Source organism: Nannospalax galili, unplaced genomic scaffold (genome assembly GCF_000622305.1).
Source record: "Nannospalax galili isolate Female #2095 unplaced genomic scaffold, S.galili_v1.0 scaffold917, whole genome shotgun sequence".
NCBI lineage: Eukaryota > Metazoa > Chordata > Mammalia > Rodentia > Spalacidae > Nannospalax > Nannospalax galili.
The window spans coordinates 1,849,796-1,867,303 of record NW_008340972.1 but is presented as its reverse complement, the minus strand read 5'-3'; the positions used below and the strand labels follow the sequence as shown (position 1 = coordinate 1,867,303).

Here is a 17,508-nt window from a genome sequence, read left to right as displayed (position 1 = left end):
GGCAGAAGCCATCTCATCACCATCAGCTGCTGCTCTGAGCAAGAGCTCTGTTGGCACTAGAGGCTGCATGAAGAACCGATTCACCTTTCAGCAGAGGAAGGGGGCCAGGGCTGCTGTGTTCAGCCGGGCTCCACTCTGGTCAGCTGCACTCACTTTTGACAAAACCTTGGTTCTTCAGACAAGAAATACACATGACCCACACCTGTGAAACACACAAGGTCTCTGACCTCATGGCATGGAGAAATGGGGGGAAAAAAAGTCGGTACGAAATCACCAGCTCCATTTCCTGATCAAGAAAGGATAGAATGTTGGAGAAATAAGCTAATTATATATTTCTGAAAAATGGCCAAATATATTCAGTCAAAACAGTGATTGTTTTGCTTGAAGTTCCAACAGGAAAACAAACAAAAACAACAACAACAAAAATCACTAAGTAGCAAATGTTAGTAGAACCAATTGTCTAGGAAGAATGGACATCTGGGAGTGTTTGCTGCTAGCTTCCACGTCTTACATGCACGTCTCTATTCTACAGGGCCGCCAGATCCACCCAATAATAATCACACTAGAAATTTAAAAATAAAATTTCTGAGCCCTATGCTTAGTTACGGCTGTCATTTCAAGTGCAAAATCATGGTCAAGATTGCTTGTAGACCAGTCACTTAAGAGGATGTGGGATTTCATCCCCAGATGCGGGTTTGACTCACAATGCTCCAACATTATCCACAATCACACACATACACACACACAGAAATCCAAGATCAGAAAATATTTTTTCTCTAAATTTCTTATGTCTCTCTCTCTCTCTCTCTCTTCACCTGAGAACAGCACCTACAGTTTCCATGAAAATAAAAAAGGTCAATCTCACCAGCTGCTGGTAAATCAGGTCCTTCAAGGGATTGTCTAAGATATAACACTGTCCTAACTAAGAAGGGACAGAAAAGGAAAGAAAAAAATATGAACTTGGTCAACGCTTCAGTACAAATTTGGCACTTGTTCAAAGATGTAGGGTGGTGTGCAATAGTCAGAGAAAGGTCTCCAAGGGAAATAATTGCTTATTTTGTGGTATGTAGCAAGGAAGGTTAAAAAAAGAAACAGGCTTTTTTTTTCCTCTTAACCCTCCAAGCACTGATTTTCATCTTTAAAGCATAGAAATGGAGAGAGGATGGAGAGAAGAGAACTAGAACATTGTAGAACAAACAGCCATAAAGTTTATTAAAAAAAAAAAAAAGTTGACAGGTAAGACCTCAGTGCTGGCATGTAGCAACTGAGTTACTGGCATTATTTTACCCATAGCTTATTTAAATCTCTTGTTGATGTTGTTTGCTTGAATTTTTTTCCTTCCCGAGCCTCATGAGGCTGAGGTCTATCAGTCAGCTGATGTCCCAACTATTTAAGACTAACAGTTAAAGTAACAGTCAGTGTATGAGAAAATTAATGTGCTTGGCCACTGGTAAGGATGAACCAGCTAGGGCTTCTTTAAGTCCTCAGGTCACCACAGTCTGTTGGCCCTTATCAGTTGGCTTGTCCTGCAATATGGTTTTCACTGTCACTCCCATAATCTACGTCGGGGTCATCCTCTTCCTCGTCGTATTCATCATAAATCTCTCCGTTGATGTCCTCAGCCTGGATCTCCTCTTTGATGTGTGGTTCCTCTCCCTTCACGCCATAAGTGCTCTGAATCACGGGCATCCCAGGTTCGGGGCTGCTGGACACACTCGAGTGCTCTGAGGGCAGGTGAGGGGATGGCATGCCTGCCATGGCGATGGCTCCCGGGTACACAACACCAGCAGTGGCAATAGGGATCTGTGCTTGTTGCCTGTCACGGAGAAATGCCCAGGGAGAGATGGTGAGTGCGCACCTCAGAGGTTGGTTTTACTATACACCCGTCAGCAGCATCCAACCGTAAGGAACCCAGTTATCTAGCATGTTTACACCGCAGCCTATGTTAATTCTAAAGCGTGTGCTGCTTTTCAGGTTGCAAAGCACTCAAATGAATTGCCATCTGATACTTCAAATAATCTTTTTGGATGATTAGAACAAACCAAGACACAGAAAGATTAAGCAAAAAATCCAGTGCTTAACTCCAAGCTCAGTTTACCTTCATGATGCTAGGCAGAAATATTGTTTCCACAATTAATCCTAAAGATAATTCAGTTTTCGTGGAAAGATCTCTAAGCTATTAGATGTTTCAATATGACGTTTTGCTCAAGAAAACACCAGAATGTTGCACCATCATTTATCCATCTAACGTGTGAAATAGGTTAGACCTGTTGGAGGCAGGAGGCAGGAGGCAGGGCTAGTCTTGTGGGCGCACAGCCTGTGAACCCTCCCTACAGTCCCAGGCTAGGTTCACAGACCTGCTGCAGGAGTCTTGAGACAATAATTTTTTTTTTTTTTTTTCTCTTTTTGAGACATGGTCTCCCTGTAGCCCCAGCTGTCCTGGAACTCACTATGTAGACCAGGCTGGCCTCGAACTCACAGGGATCTGCCTGCCTCTGCCTCCTGAGTGCCGGGATTAAAGGTGTGTGCCACCACGCCCAGCTAAGACAGTAATTTTTAAAGGAGGAACTCTCTCTTGTTTATGCACTGGGCTTTAAAGACTTTCTTTAGCAGATCCTAGCAGGAGGGAGTTAAAAGATGTCTATTCACGCTGTCCTTGAGTCATTCATATGTTTATTATTTACTCCAGATATGGTGGCCTGACAGATGCTCGGGTAGAGCATACTGACATTTTCCTGGGAACTGTTTCAAGGGCGCTTACTGTTTCAATTGTAACTTTATTCCTCCGTGTTTTGAGGGAATTCTGCAAAGCAGCTTCTGGAACGGTATAACATCAGTCTGTGGGAGGCACAGGAGAGCGCTCTTAGGGCAGGGTTTTTAATTCAGGATAGAACCTTCCCTGTTCATGACCTTGTTGTAGCCTAAATATAATCTCTACTGTGTGTGACGTACACACAGGTGGCCTGGATAGCCAAGCAATTTCCTTAATATTCAGAAACAAGTGTTTTTCTTCTGAAGTCAATTTGAGATTGTGTTAACTCTACTAAGCTCTTTGTTGTAGAATTCATCATGGTGAAGCTTTGGAAGACACCATTACCAGTGGGGGAAAGAACCTGTAATATTTGGAAGTTTGGAACGGCAAACTTCAAGATTTATTATTGAAGATATTCTGTTTTCAAATGGAATAACCAAGCTCAGAGGAGAGGTAGGAGCTTGCAGTGTTTTTCTCTCTCCTCTCTCCCCTTTCTCCCTCCTCTTTCGCTGTCTCCCTTCTCTGTCTCCTCTCTCTTCTCCCTCTGTCCTCTCTCCCCTCTCTCCCCCCTCTCTCCTCTCCCTTCTCTTCCTCCCTCCCTCCCTCCTGTCTCTCTGTGTCTCTCACTCTGTCTCTCTCTCTTTCTCTCCCCCCCTTCTCTCTCTCCCTCTCTCTCTCTCTCATGCATTTAGGACTACATAAAGGTTTGGAGACAGAATGATCTCGGCCAACAATGGACAGCAGGTTCTTTTGCAACCACACAGCCATGTTGCAAGTTCCATGATGGGCAACAGGAAGCTGGTGCCCCCCAATCAAGGAGCGGAAGTGCGTACCCGACGTTGAAGTATTGCCGCATTTCCTGCCGCCGGTTCCGCATGATGGCCTTGTACTCCCCTATGCGCAGTTTCTTGCCGTCCACCAGGCAGGTGCGCTTCGGCCTGGGCTTGTACTTGTAGTCTGGGTACTTCTCCAGGTGCTGTTTGCTGAGTCGGGCCTGCTCTTCGTAGTACGGCTGTTTCTCCAGGTTCGTCATAGCTTTCCAGCGAGAGCCTGCGGAGGGAAGGGGGTTAGGGTTCCATGGCAGTGCTTCTAAGAATCCTGAAATAGAGAGCTATCATGGAGAACAAGAAAAAAAATCCAAAAAATGTTGGACAGAATCCAGAAATACATAAACATGTTTCTGATTAGTAAGACCCGACTTGAAAGGCGAGATCTCACAAGAGCAGAGGTGTTGGTAGTGCAAAGAAATTATGCACCCAGACACATGAATACTGGGCAATATATTATTTTTGGCTTGAAGGAACAGTTTAGCCAAACTTGCTTATTATGCACTGAATATCTCAAGGGTTTTATGGATACTGCTTTCATTTCTACAGCACACCATGGGGTGTTTCAGCTGCAAACCCAAAAGCTACACATTTAATTTACCATATATTTTGAATCTGAGACTTACCTAGTTTCTGAGAATTTTCATGTGAGGGTACATTTCTTATTAAAAAAAAATACTATAATGCATAGTCTTATCCTTTCTAAAACACTAAAATGTGTATATTGGAAAGACTGGAGTTAAAAATTAATTCCACCAAATAGTTAACTGTAATTAAAGTTATAATAACAAACAGGATTGGGGAACTGCCAAGCACTGGAAGCCGTGTTAAGACCTTCTTTAGGTCATCCTGAGTCCTGTGGGGTAGCCCACCTCTCTCCTCTGGCCTGAACATAAGCACCCTGACACACATGTATGAATGCACAGGCATATGTACAAACACACACATATATACACTAAGATTTTAAAAGAACTTTTGACCATTCATTTCCTTTTATCACAGTCCTATGAGACAGAGAAAGAGCACTTATAGCTATTTTCATAGATAAGACAATTTTCTCATAAACAAAGCTAACCAGCACCTTGCAACTATTAATGTATAGATCTGACTCAAACTTAGTTTTCCCAAAAGTTTTCTAACTTTTAAGTACATATTTTAATATGTTCTCTTACACGCATAATCCACCTATTCCATATGATCTAGCAGAGCCTTGGTACAGAATAATAAATATGAACTGAGCAAGACCTTTAGTTTAACAAACCCCTTTCCATAGTATACACATGCATCTCTTCCCATGACACAGTCTACATTTGTGGCATTGACCCAAATTCCTTCCCCTTCTCTTCATATTAATTTTGTATTAAATCTAATTTAGATTGAGAAAAAAAAAGTTTGAGGCTTAACTAAAAATACTTTATGCTAATTCTGAGTTTAGATGTGGTTGAGTACTTTGATTCTGTCAGTATGTCTATGAATAGTAACAGGAGTAGTAATAGTGTTAAACTTTAAAGATAGGCTTAAAAAATCTTACTGCAAATGTATGGTTCTCTGGAAAAATAATTAGATCAACGTGATTCAAAAGCACAAAACCCACAAACTTGAACCTAGGAGATACCTGTGGCTCCATTTGTAGTGTGGTCTCCTCCTCCCCCAAGACTCACACTGGAATTTCATCCTCACTGTGGGCATTACAGAGAATGGAAACATAGTCTGACTATGGTGCTTAGAGGTGAGGAAGAGCACATGTTATTACCAGGGTGAAGCCCTGTTACTGTGTTGGTAGGTTGAGAAGGAGAAGAGGATGGAGAAGGAGAGAGAGAGAGAGAGAGAGAGAGAGAGAGAGAGAGAGAGAAGGAGGGAGGGAGAGGGAAGAGATGGAGGAGGAAGAAGATGGAGAGGAGGTGGAGAAGGGAGGAGAGGGAGGGGAGAGAGAACACAAGCCCATTTCCCTGCCATGCAATGCCCTGCATTTTGTAGGCAAGAAGGCCATTAGGTTATAGCCCGAATAAATATCTTTATACAGTCACCCAGTCTCAAGTACATCATCATAGTAACAGAAATCAACTAATTCATGAGCCTACTAAAATGCATACCGGGTGCTGTTTCCTTGAATTATTTAATGAATGAACTAAGCAAGATCTTAGAAACTTTACAACTGGTTCCCTACCCAGTGTTAATTCCATAACTCAAATGGAAATAGGTCATTGTTGTGCGTTCTTCCCTACAGATGCGGAGGCTCCTTCAATGTGAACCAGTCTCTCTCTATATTGACAGACACATTGGTGCATGGACTGAAAGGGGAAGCACCTCTTTGCTTACATACTTCATGCTATGTAACAGATATTACATCTGTGGGTATGCCAGCAGAATTGTTACAAGGTTTTATAAACAGGTGTTTTCTCCCCAATCTAGAAGCTATTACAGTTTGTTTGTTTTTTAATTTCAAACAGAAACTCATGGTACAGTTCAAACAGTAGAGCTGCTTTTTCTTTTTCTTTCTGAAACTCCCACTTAAACAGCATTGTCCAGCCCCAAGTCAGTTGGTCAGGCCATATTATTTCTGAGTTCAGTTTCAAACTCTGCCTCATCTACTCTAGAAGGCCTCGAATATTATCACGCTGCTCGTGGAGGACACACAGAAAAGCCGAGAACACTAGTGAAGAGGAGAGATTGTTCTCTGTGGATTTCTTGCCAGGACGTAGACCAGCATTTGAGCCTCAAATCAGGGCATAAAAAAGTTAACCGCAAATAATTGTCAGAAAAGCAGAAACAGACTGAAAACATGGACCAGTGACAACTGACTTTAGGAAAACCCCACCAACTATCTTTATGTCAAGATGGAACATAGATATCACTGTGCTCAGTTAGACTAGGAATTGCTAAAGACGCTTCCCTAAATTTTCTCTAAGTTTTAAAAGGTGATGCATCCCTAATGAAAAAAGCCTTTACATCCTGAGGTAACCGGCTTTGGTCTGGATGTGCCTGGCTGCTTACCCTGACCCATGTATAAAGAGGAAGCAGCTTACTGGTTACAAAAGGTGGGCTTTTTACAAAGACCATACAGTTAGGTATTCTTCCTGATAAAAAACTCAATAACAATATTTGATTCTCAAAGTAAGAAAATGAAAAAAGCCTTCTATTCTTTTTCTTTTCCTTTTCACTTCTCAGTCTGGAAACTCTGCAGAGGAGAGCAACATAGCCATCTCCGTGGGGCATGTAATGAATTTGCACATTTTACTCCAACTACTGTGTATCTAATCAGAAAAAGATGTCCCCCATTCCCTGATCTCGCGCCAAACAGTAAAAGGTGATTCCTTATGTTAACAATTTCAGCAGAATGGCTTATTAAAACCAGATTTTAGGGTATTATAAAATGCTTAGAAGCCCTTTAAAATGTCAACTAGGATCCCCAGAGACTACGTAAAATGTCAACGCAGCTCAAGCGCCTGTTTTAAGCAGAATGAATTAGCAGCATGCTGTCGGAGGCTGTTATCCAAAACAATCAGTAAAGAGAAAAAAACATCAAGCTTTCTTTGTACTTTTAGATGAAATAGGCCATTTAGAATGATCTTGTGGATATTTGAAGAACATTTATTTATTTAAAGGCAACTATTGAGGTCCAAAACACTTCAGTGTCTAATATTTGGCTGACTACAAATGTTATATCTTTAATTAACACAGTTTTATCATAAAGACTGCATTACGGTTCAGCCATATAGCATGCAGCCTGTGATGGCAGAAATCACATGACAATTCTCACGTTCTATCCTTCTAGTCAGAAATGGATTCTCTTAGTCTTCTCTCTACTATATGGAAACTCTGCTATATTTCATAAAGAATTATGTCCACATTACTTTTTTTAATTTGTAAAGATTTGATTTAATTATATGTATATGTGTGTGTATGTCTGTGTGCGGGCATGGCTAGGTATGGACATGTGAGTATGGGTAACCAGGGAGGTCAGAAGAGGGAGTTGGAATCCCTGGGACAGGAGTTACAGAAGGCTGTGAGCTGCCATATGGGAACTGGAAGCCGAACCCGGGTCCCCTGAAAAACCAGCGGAAACCCTTAGCATTGAGCTGTCTCTCCAGTCTCCTACATCACCTCTCAGAACTGCTTTATATATATTTTTTCTCAGGCACATGAACTGGTATGAAGATCATTTCAGCAATGTTAATATTGAGCTCTTTAAAAATTTTGACCTTTCTGGATTTCTAATTCAGGAATACATGCTAAAACATGAAATATGCTCATGTAAAACATGTTTCTTCTTTTAGAAAGCGTTTCCAAATGAAACAGGTGTGGCGTTTGTACATTTGAGGGAATTTCATGAGGAATAGAGAATGTAGTCATTAAAGGGAGACGAGATCAGAGGTAATAGAGGTGCAAGAAATATGTGCTTCTTCTCCACCGGTACTGGTTTTTGACTTTGTATAGACGTGTGTCTTCAAATGTACATGTTCTCAGGCTCTGTGTGTCACTAAAGTTCACTTGTTCCATCTTTCAGGATATCCATCTACTAATCACAAAATCATTGTAGGAGAAAACATTAAAATGCTACTTGAAGTGACTAAGTGGTTTGTTCTGGTCATATAACTAGTGCACATTGTGAATGGCTGACGTCTACGACCTTTGTTGAGAATCTGGGAGTGTGAAGGAGTAAGTGGGTCAATACGTGCTTGCAAGCAATCAGTCGTTTAATGTGCTGCCCCAAGACACCTCTCTCTATAAATTACATATGATTCCATGTTCATTATAGAGTTTAACGAAGATTTAATAATTTAGACATATGTTGTTACCTAGTTATTAAGGCCGATTTTTTTTTTCTGATAGATCAGGGCACTTCCAATGTACTGTCCCATTCCTGTTGTCAGAGGAGAGATGATACAAATTCTGCCTCACCGTTCCAGTGCATGTGCACCATATGCTACTTGAAGATGAAGATGAAGATAATAAGAAAGAGGAGGGGGGAGGAGGAGGAAAAGGAAGAGAAGGAGGAGAAGGAGGAGAAGGAGAAAGGGAGGAGGAAGAGGAGGAGGAGGATGAAGAGGAGGAGAGAGAGGAGGAGGAACAGGAGGAGGAGGAAGAGGAAGAGGAGGAGAAAGGGAGGAGGGGGAGGGGGAGGGGAGAGGAGGAGGTCAACAGAAGGCATAAAATAAAAACCCCTTTCTTTTATCCGCACCTGAGACATGACTTCACTCAGTCTACATGATGTCTCTGTAATCTGTGCTCATTCTTCTTGTCCCTATGGGCTTTGTAGTCTGTGTTTTAGGATAAATCTTTGCTTTTTTGTGTGCTAGAAGCTGTGGTGATAAGTAAAGCCTCTTAATAAAACTGAAAACTATTCAAAGTTCCCAAGTATTGCTAAAAGCACCTTCATTGCATAAGGTTACTAAAAGCATAAAAAGCGAAGGTTCTGGATTTTATGCTTTGACCGTCTAAACTTGGCCCTCTTCCCTTCCTGGTAGCGTGCAAGGCACTCTGAACAAATTTCAAAGTCAAAATTCAAAGAAGAGAGACGAGGGAGAACTTAAGATTCACAATAACCTGGATGCAGTTCACAGAAGGAATAAATAAAAGTGGCCATCGCTGATCTGTAGTGGCTCCTTTCAAAGCAATTTTTTTCCTCTGTCATACTTAAAAACATTTGCACATTTTAAAGATAAAATGTTACAATAATGAACATAGAGATCCTCAACTAAATAAGTTCTAGAAACTTGGCATGTTTCTCTGATGCTTCGTCCTCAGCCAGTCCCTTAGTGAAGGCTGTTATTTTGGAAAAGAGGAAGACTTGGGATGCCTGGCTTCCACATCCAGTGTCTTCCAGGGACCGCAGGGAAGAGAACGGCACATCTAGAGCACACACTCTGTCCTCCCTGTTTCCTTACCCAGTATCTTGCTGATGTTGGAGTTGTGCATGTCAGGAAAGGCTTGAAGGATTTTCCTCCGTTCGTCTTTAGCCCACACCATGAAGGCATTCATTGGACGCTTTATATGGGGTTCATTACTACCACGTCCCCTGGATTCCCTATAAATTCTTGACTCGGAAACTCCAGCACTTCCTAGAAACAGGGAACATCATTTCATGTCAGAGTTAAGACTTTGGCAGCTTCTCTCCCTGATGACTGTTTTTTAGTCTATTAAAATATCTGAAAACAAAAAGTACTTCTGATCATAGTACTTGCAGTTCTGAAGGCAGATGCTTGCTTCTAAGTGTCTGATAAGCCTGTGGTAGCCAATGTGTATTTTTAATTCATTTCTCATTTCTTCTCTGGCTTTCAATGGACTGTGGATAGTTTGTTTACTTGCAAGAGAACATTTAGACTAGCTCCATAGGCATGCGAGTTCTGCAAAAACGTTATGAATGTAAAGGATCTGACAAAACCAGAAAATTCTAATCCCTGTGGCAGGGTGGGTTAGTAAAGTAACTCAAAGACTGTCCAAGCATGACGTAAGCATGCCCTTTCCTGCCTCTGAGGGTATATAAGTAGAAACATACTGCAGAGAATGTGGAGGTTAAAACACAATATAAATATTTCCCTTTAATGTAATTGGTGTTTCTTTTAAACTATGTGCTGATTCATATATATATATATATATAAAATTTATGGACATGAAATCTGCAAATAGGTAATAATAGTTTAACCCCCAAAGATATTTGAAAACTAGAGGGAAAGAACAAATTAATGAGTGACTATGGTTTCTAAAGATTTTTTTTGTCATACATTTAAGATAAAAAAATATATATTTGTGTGAACTATTCTCCTAACATCTAAAGTTATCCAAAGAAACCAGTTGATGGCTACAGTTTAGCCATCAGGAGCCTCTAAGGACAAGACATACCCTGTGAGTCGCAGTAGACCTTAAGAAGCTCTACCACATACTCCTGCCTCATGGGACCTTCTGGAGCGGTTCAGCTCCAAGATGCTTGAGTTTCGGGGGTGAAAAGAAGGGGAGCCAGAAGATGACGAGGGACTCTGGAACTAGGTTTTCATTCATTGTCAGTATAAAATAGATGATAGCATTTTAAAGTGTCTGGGGATTTCTAGCATTTGCATTAGCAGTTAAAGCACACCTTTTCTTTTCCAACCCTCCATAGTCTTATTTCTTAATTTGAAGAAAGAGGAAACAACTGATTTCCCTCTGCAGCAGCCAGCAAGCCGGCAAGCCAGAACAGTGCCTCTCTGGGTCGCACTGGTCATGACTTTCATGCATCACATGCTCTTGGGTCAGATATAGAATAGAAGCCATTTTGCATACAAGCTCAACTAAATGTAACAAATAACAGTGACACAAGCTTTGATGTAGGTATGCTCATTACTGAAGGTCCATTTTATCATGCTAGTGCAACTTAAAATGGATGAAATGTGGTACGACTGGCAATTGTCTCTTTATTGACAAATGGGAGTGCTAATATACAAGAACACCTTCTGAAAAGGGTTTGTAACTAGCAAAGTATCATTTATACATCTGACTTTTCTGGTTCTTACACCTTTCAGCAACAGAAGCCAGGACAGGGACAATGTGTGATCTCATCGACTCTAAACTGGCTCTTTGTGTATATACAGGCCAAATTTATCCTGCCTGGTGAAGCTAAAAAATAAAAATAAAAATAAATGGCTATCTACATTGGACCAGAAAAAAATACAGTTCTTTTATTCTGAATATCCAATTGGAAAAGTTTAGTTTGAAATGGTTATATGTTCAAATTTGGCTAGCTTTGGGCTGGTGAGAAGTTTGATGATCAAGTAGAATTGGCCCCAGGTACAGACCAGACACAGTGTGCTGAGGACACATGGGGACCACTGTCTTCTGAAGCCTGTATCTCAAAGGTTTCCTGTGATGGAATGTTTGTCCAACTTCAGCCAAGTTGAGGGCTGGACCATCAAAACCCCTTAAAACACATACATGTGACATGACACCAGAAGGAGAGTCCCAGTTGACCTCCTGGATAAAGTAAACACCTCTTCCTTCTCCTTCCCTCTTAGCAGTGAGTATCAGGTGGACTGGATGTGACCTTGGCTGGTGGCAATGTTCAGAGTGGCACAAACTCAAGGCATAGGAGGGAAGGTGTAGATTTCTAGCTGTGGTGCTAGGTAGATGGAGTCTGGGTGTTGGGTCAGGGAATGTGCATTTGTCTGTGCATAGAAAGTATAGGAGGGAAGGGCTCCAAAGTTCAAGAAAATGTCCAGGAAATGTTCTCTTGGGGTTTAACTGACACAAACTGATAAATGACTTGGTGGACACAGAGTTCTGCAATGTTGGGTGCACAGGAAACAAGGGAGCTAGAGAAAACATGGCTGCTGGTCAATGACGTTTGCTTTCTGATCTCGGTCCTGCCTCTGGCCCTCACAGTGCTCTGTGCCTGAAGAAAGGATCCCCAGGCCCCAGGGTCCCTGCCATATCTCCAGTCGCACTTACAGGTCATGCTGCGTTAGGGCTTAAATGAGATGAGGGTGGTGAAGGATGGCATTGCGCAGTGTAGGTGGCCTTCCACCGCGGTGATCGGGTAGGCAGTGCGGACCCTGTCTGCCTTTCTGCAGTCTTAATCAGCCCTTAGACACACTCCCACACCATACTGGAATATGCATAAATGAGTTTCACAAACCATCAGAATCTCCGCTCATATTGAAATCCATCATTGCATGGCTAAATTTTCCTTCTTCGTTTTGTTTCACTGCCAGCTGCTGAGTCAGACTTTCCAGTGTTGTTTTTTCCTTAAAAAAGAAATTTAAAATGAGAATCCTGAAATCATAATTATTCAAAGACATCTCGGATGTGACCTTGGCTGGTGGCAATGTTCAGAGTGGCACAAACTCAAGGCATAGGAGGGAAGGTGTAGATTTCTAGCTGTGGTGCTAGGTAGATGGAGTCTGGGTGTTGGGTCAGGGAATGTGCATTTGTCTGTGCATAGAAAGTATAGGAGGGAAGGGCTCCAAAGTTCAAGAAAATGTCCAGGAAATGTTCTCTTGGGGTTTAACTGACACAAACTGATAAATGACTTGGTGGACACAGAGTTCTGCAATGTTGGGTGCACAGGAAACAAGGGAGCTAGAGAAAACATGGCTGCTGGTCAATGACGTTTGCTTTCTGATCTCGGTCCTGCCTCTGGCCCTCACAGTGCTCTGTGCCTGAAGAAAGGATCCCCAGGCCCCAGGGTCCCTGCCATATCTCCAGTCGCACTTACAGGTCATGCTGCGTTAGGGCTTAAATGAGATGAGGGTGGTGAAGGATGGCATTGCGCAGTGTAGGTGGCCTTCCACCGCGGTGATCGGGTAGGCAGTGCGGACCCTGTCTGCCTTTCTGCAGTCTTAATCAGCCCTTAGACACACTCCCACACCATACTGGAATATGCATAAATGAGTTTCACAAACCATCAGAATCTCCGCTCATATTGAAATCCATCATTGCATGGCTAAATTTTCCTTCTTCGTTTTGTTTCACTGCCAGCTGCTGAGTCAGACTTTCCAGTGTTGTTTTTTCCTTAAAAAAGAAATTTAAAATGAGAATCCTGAAATCATAATTATTCAAAGACATCTCCCCCCCCACACACCTTGGTCCAAATATAATAAATTAGCTTCTGGGAGGTTTGGGATGGTGGATCATTCATTTTTGCAGGTACAACATGGTGAGGTAATTAAGGAAAATGAACAGCAAGATTTCTGAAGGAACTTTGGTTCTTACAAACCTCTGACAAGTCTTGGCGTTTGGGTTAGGTGTGCCTAAAGGAGATGCGCTGGGATCCTGGGAGACAACCTTCCCAAATCACAAAGTGAGCAGAGGGATTTCACACAAGCAACCTGTTGTACATTTGGAAAGCCTGCTTTATTTTTATCCATACAGAAGTGCTGAGGTGGCAGGATGGCCCAGGGAAAGTCTTCTAGCATCAGGTGACCAAGCCATAGAAACAACGCCCCAGACTGCCCCCTGCTTGCCACCCCACCCCCAATGCCATCTGCATCTCTCATGTAACAGTAATGCAGACATTTAAACATTCATTGCTAATTGCTTGTCAAATCTCTGTACATCCAATGTAAGTGCCTGCTACTTGGACCACAATTTGATTTGGATTGCTCAGCCAAAATATTGAGTTGGCGAATTATTTGAGATACAAATATACCAGAATTAGATCTCAAAGACATCAAGCCATTTAAAAGCATGCAGCCTGTGGCTTGTATTTGTGGAGGACAGGGCATTACAAACCAAATTATGTTCAAGGAAAATAGAATGCCTAATCTAACCCACATGAGATATTAAACTGCTTCCAAATTAAGAAATTGGTTGACTTTTGAGAACAGGAAAAAGTATACAATGAAAGACTGACAATTTCCCCTCAAATTTTCCAGCATGCCTCTGTGGGCAATATGGTTCCAAAACAGTTTTCAGAAAAAAAATGGTTATTGGCTCTCGTAACATCTGCTCAAGCCTCTTTATAATTATTTACCATTTTTGTAGGAACATTGTGGTGGATCACACACACACTGCAGAATTGTTATCCATGGTGAGATGTTCACAGAAAATAATCAACTATTTAGGATCAGTGGATTACGGGCAAAGAGCCCAACTAATGCTAAGAACTGACGGGGCATTGGAGTTCTTCATACAGCACAGGCTTTATCTTGGCGAAGCCTTTGACAAGAGCATAAGTGTACCAACTAGATTAAAAATTCTCTTCGGTATGTGGCCTTGGAACTCCTGTACGCCATTTATTACAGTCTGTATATGACCCAATGGAAAAAAAAACAACAACAATTGTCTCTCTGCATACAAGAGGAAACAGTTTATATTAGCTTCTACAGAATCATGCAGAATTAAGGTTGAAGTTAGTGAAATCTGGCCCAATTTGTTTGGGTTTGTGATGGGTATTTTCCACTACTTTATAACTTCTGGATTTTTCTTTTCTTTAGGAAGTCTGCCATTATGCACTCAGCTAAGCCCAGGAGCTCCAAGGACACCGGCTTCTGAACTGTCTTCATAGTAAATGTAGCTGTTAAAAGACAGTTGCATCAGCACACAGACAGACAGACAGACACACACACACACACACACACGCACACACGCACACATACTCTATCAACATGATCTGACAAAGTCCAGGTCAAACAGGACTTCACTTCTTTGGAGAATGTACTGTGTGCAGGCATATCCTCTCAGGGTTTGATTTAATAGTCTACAGGGAAACACTACTTTACATTGTCCAGAGAATGACCCATTAGGAAGGAAAATTTTCCAAACGAAACAGCAAAATGATCAGAATAGAAAAGGAATGAAATTTTAAGTCTTCTAAGGTTCTGAGTTTATCCTCATGGATCATAAGACCATCTTACAAAGAGGCTAAAACTCAATGAATAGGAGGTTGTCTTCCATTTTTATGGTAACCTCTGACTGCCTGCATCAGATGCACATGGTACATGAAGATGTACCTCAAAGTCCCTCAAAGTGAAGCTGGTCACATTGCTCAAAAGAGACAGTGGAGACCAACATGCTGAAATGCACATTTTTTAACTCTTTGCATAATGATTCTTAGACATGTGAACAGGAAAAAGCGGATACAGTAAGAGAGGCTGAGAGCGTGTGGCAAGACTTTACCTAGAAGGCAACCCAAGTGGAAAATGGCATTCCTATTGTTCCATAGGAAAAGTGAGCCTATAGTTCAATTTTACAGATGATTCTCATGAGTACAGGTAGACAGAAACTTATAGAGATACGTTCTAAACAACCAAGGGAATGAGTTGGATTTTAAAATACTCGTTGATAGTTAAATTAGTTAAATTCATTCCATTCAGGAATAGGAGGAGGAGAAAGATTCACATGTTAGAAAGCGTAAATGCTGGTATAGGAAAGAGTGGTCCTAGCCTCTTTTTCTTTCAGTTTGAAACATCCCAATTGACACATTCTCTGAAAGTATCTCTATAGGAACATCCTCCTAAAAGCTCTAAAGCACTTTGAGATTCTGCTCCTTGCTTTCAAGGTTACCTTTTACCTCTCTCTGTACATACTACCGCAAACAGACCTTCTCAAAGTCCTTAGAGTTAAGTCCTTCCTAAGTTAGCTCTGCTGCAATAGAACAAGTGTACAAAGATACCAGGTAGGAGCTTGTGGTGGTAGCATGAGCCTGTAATCCCAGGATTCAGGGAGCTGAGGCAGGAGGATTGCTATGTGTTCCAGGCCATCCTGGGATACACAGTGAGTTCTAAACTAGCCTGAGCTACATAGTGAGGCTCTGTCTCCTGAAAAAAGAAGAAAAATAAGGGAGGGAGAGAGGAAGGGAGGGAGGGAGGTCAGGTAGGATAGTGTTAAATAGGAAGATATTGGAAGTAGGGTACATCGAAGAATTTTGGGGAAACAAGTAAGTGTTCATGGACATGGGTCAGTTTTCAATCCACCTCATAATCTTGATTCTAACCAGCTTTGATAAAAAGAATCACATCAGTGACAAAGTATACACAGCTCACATGAAATACTGTACGACATGCCTTGACTTTAAGACCAGTGCTCTAAACCCCAAATCCAGGGCAGTACTTTGTGCTTCCCTTGGTTACTGCACTGTGGACCTGACACTTGACAGGTGTCATCAGTCTTTCCTTCCCTATCTTCATTCCATTAGAAAGACAGGAAGAATGAGAAACAAACATTAAGAAATATTTGCCAAAATTCTTTACTTTCCGTGTGGTGAAAGGCACAACGAGATGAATTCTGACAAATTAGTCAAAATAGGAGTTTGGTGCATGTATAAATAAGACCAAAACGAAATGGCCTGTCTGGCTTCCCTCTTGATTAGAAATGAGCAATCAGATAGCAACCAGATTACTTTCAGAAACAGGAGTATATCTGGCTAGTAAAGTCTTGTACACGCCTGCAAATTTGCTAGAAACAGGGGACTATATCAGGTTGGGTCGATGAATTCCTGGAAAAGTTTCCTGACCCCATGCTGTCCTGAACAAAATACAAAGTGATTGTGTCTCACTAGAGGAAGAAAAGAAGGTGAGACCAGTCATGCCTGTAATGGGGCAGTGGGGTGGCAGAGGGAGGAGGATTGCCACAGGCCCAGGGACAGCCTGGGGGACAGAGTGATGTCCAGGCCAGGGCAATGACATAGTGACATCTCACTGCCTGGGTTTAGATGAGTAATTCCATAGCGTTATTACTGAAGTATTAATATTTACTTGGAGAAATCTGCAGTCTGTGCTTGACTCTGTGGCTTGTCCATTGACCCACATAATGGAAAGGGAATCCTGGTGTCTAACACCAGACAGTGCTGGGAATTGATAACAGCACAAAAAATTTTGATGTAGCATATTCGCTACATCAAAACCTATTTTGGGCTTGCGTGTGCTGACACATGACTTTAATCACAGCACTAGGAAGGCAGAGGCAGGCGGGTATCTGTGAGTTTGAATCCAGCCTACAATGTGAGTTCTAGGTCAGCCAGGGCTGCATAGTGAGACCCTGTCTCACAAACAAACAAATAAACAAACCATCTGGGTGTCAAAAGCCACAGGGATTAACAGAAGACATATTTGAGATAAGAAAATAATGTGTTTGGTATCAGAAACAGTCCTTTACAACCAAACTCTGCCAAATATATTAACCATATCACTTTAGACAAATCATATATCCAAGTCTCAGATTTTTACTTTGAAAATGAGGTTTAAACATGAGATCCATCCTCATTAGCAAGTAAACATTTAAGAAAATGACACCTCTGATACTAAAGTGAAAACTACAAGGAGAATTGGACACAGAAGGAAAAACGGTATCACCTGTCTTAGTACAGGGACTGCAGGAATAGCCATGAGTCGCAGTTCCCTGTGGTTAGGACAGGAGACAAATGGGATGAAAACCAGGATTTGAGCCCATTTAAGTGATTGAGTGTTCTTTCCTCTTGTCTATCATCTATAGAAATGTTTCTCTACATTTATATGTATA

The 17,508-nt window shown here is 41.7% G+C and overlaps 1 protein-coding gene across 1 annotated transcript in view; it reads right to left on the bottom strand.

The window, feature by feature from the left end:
• Positions 1 to 1,197: 1,197 nt before the first annotated feature.
• Positions 1,198 to 17,508, bottom strand: part of Sox5 (SRY-box transcription factor 5) — a 446,577-nt gene continuing 430,266 nt past the window's right edge. Inside the window, exons 13-16 of the mRNA XM_017798952.2 lie at positions 12,954 to 13,062; positions 9,468 to 9,641; positions 3,586 to 3,802; positions 1,198 to 1,816 (exon numbers count right to left, since the gene is read on the bottom strand). Of these exons, the coding sequence (XP_017654441.2) occupies positions 1,513 to 1,816; positions 3,586 to 3,802; positions 9,468 to 9,641; positions 12,954 to 13,062 (804 nt within the window). The 3' untranslated portion in view covers positions 1,198 to 1,512. The remainder of the gene's footprint in view (positions 1,817 to 3,585; positions 3,803 to 9,467; positions 9,642 to 12,953; positions 13,063 to 17,508) is intronic.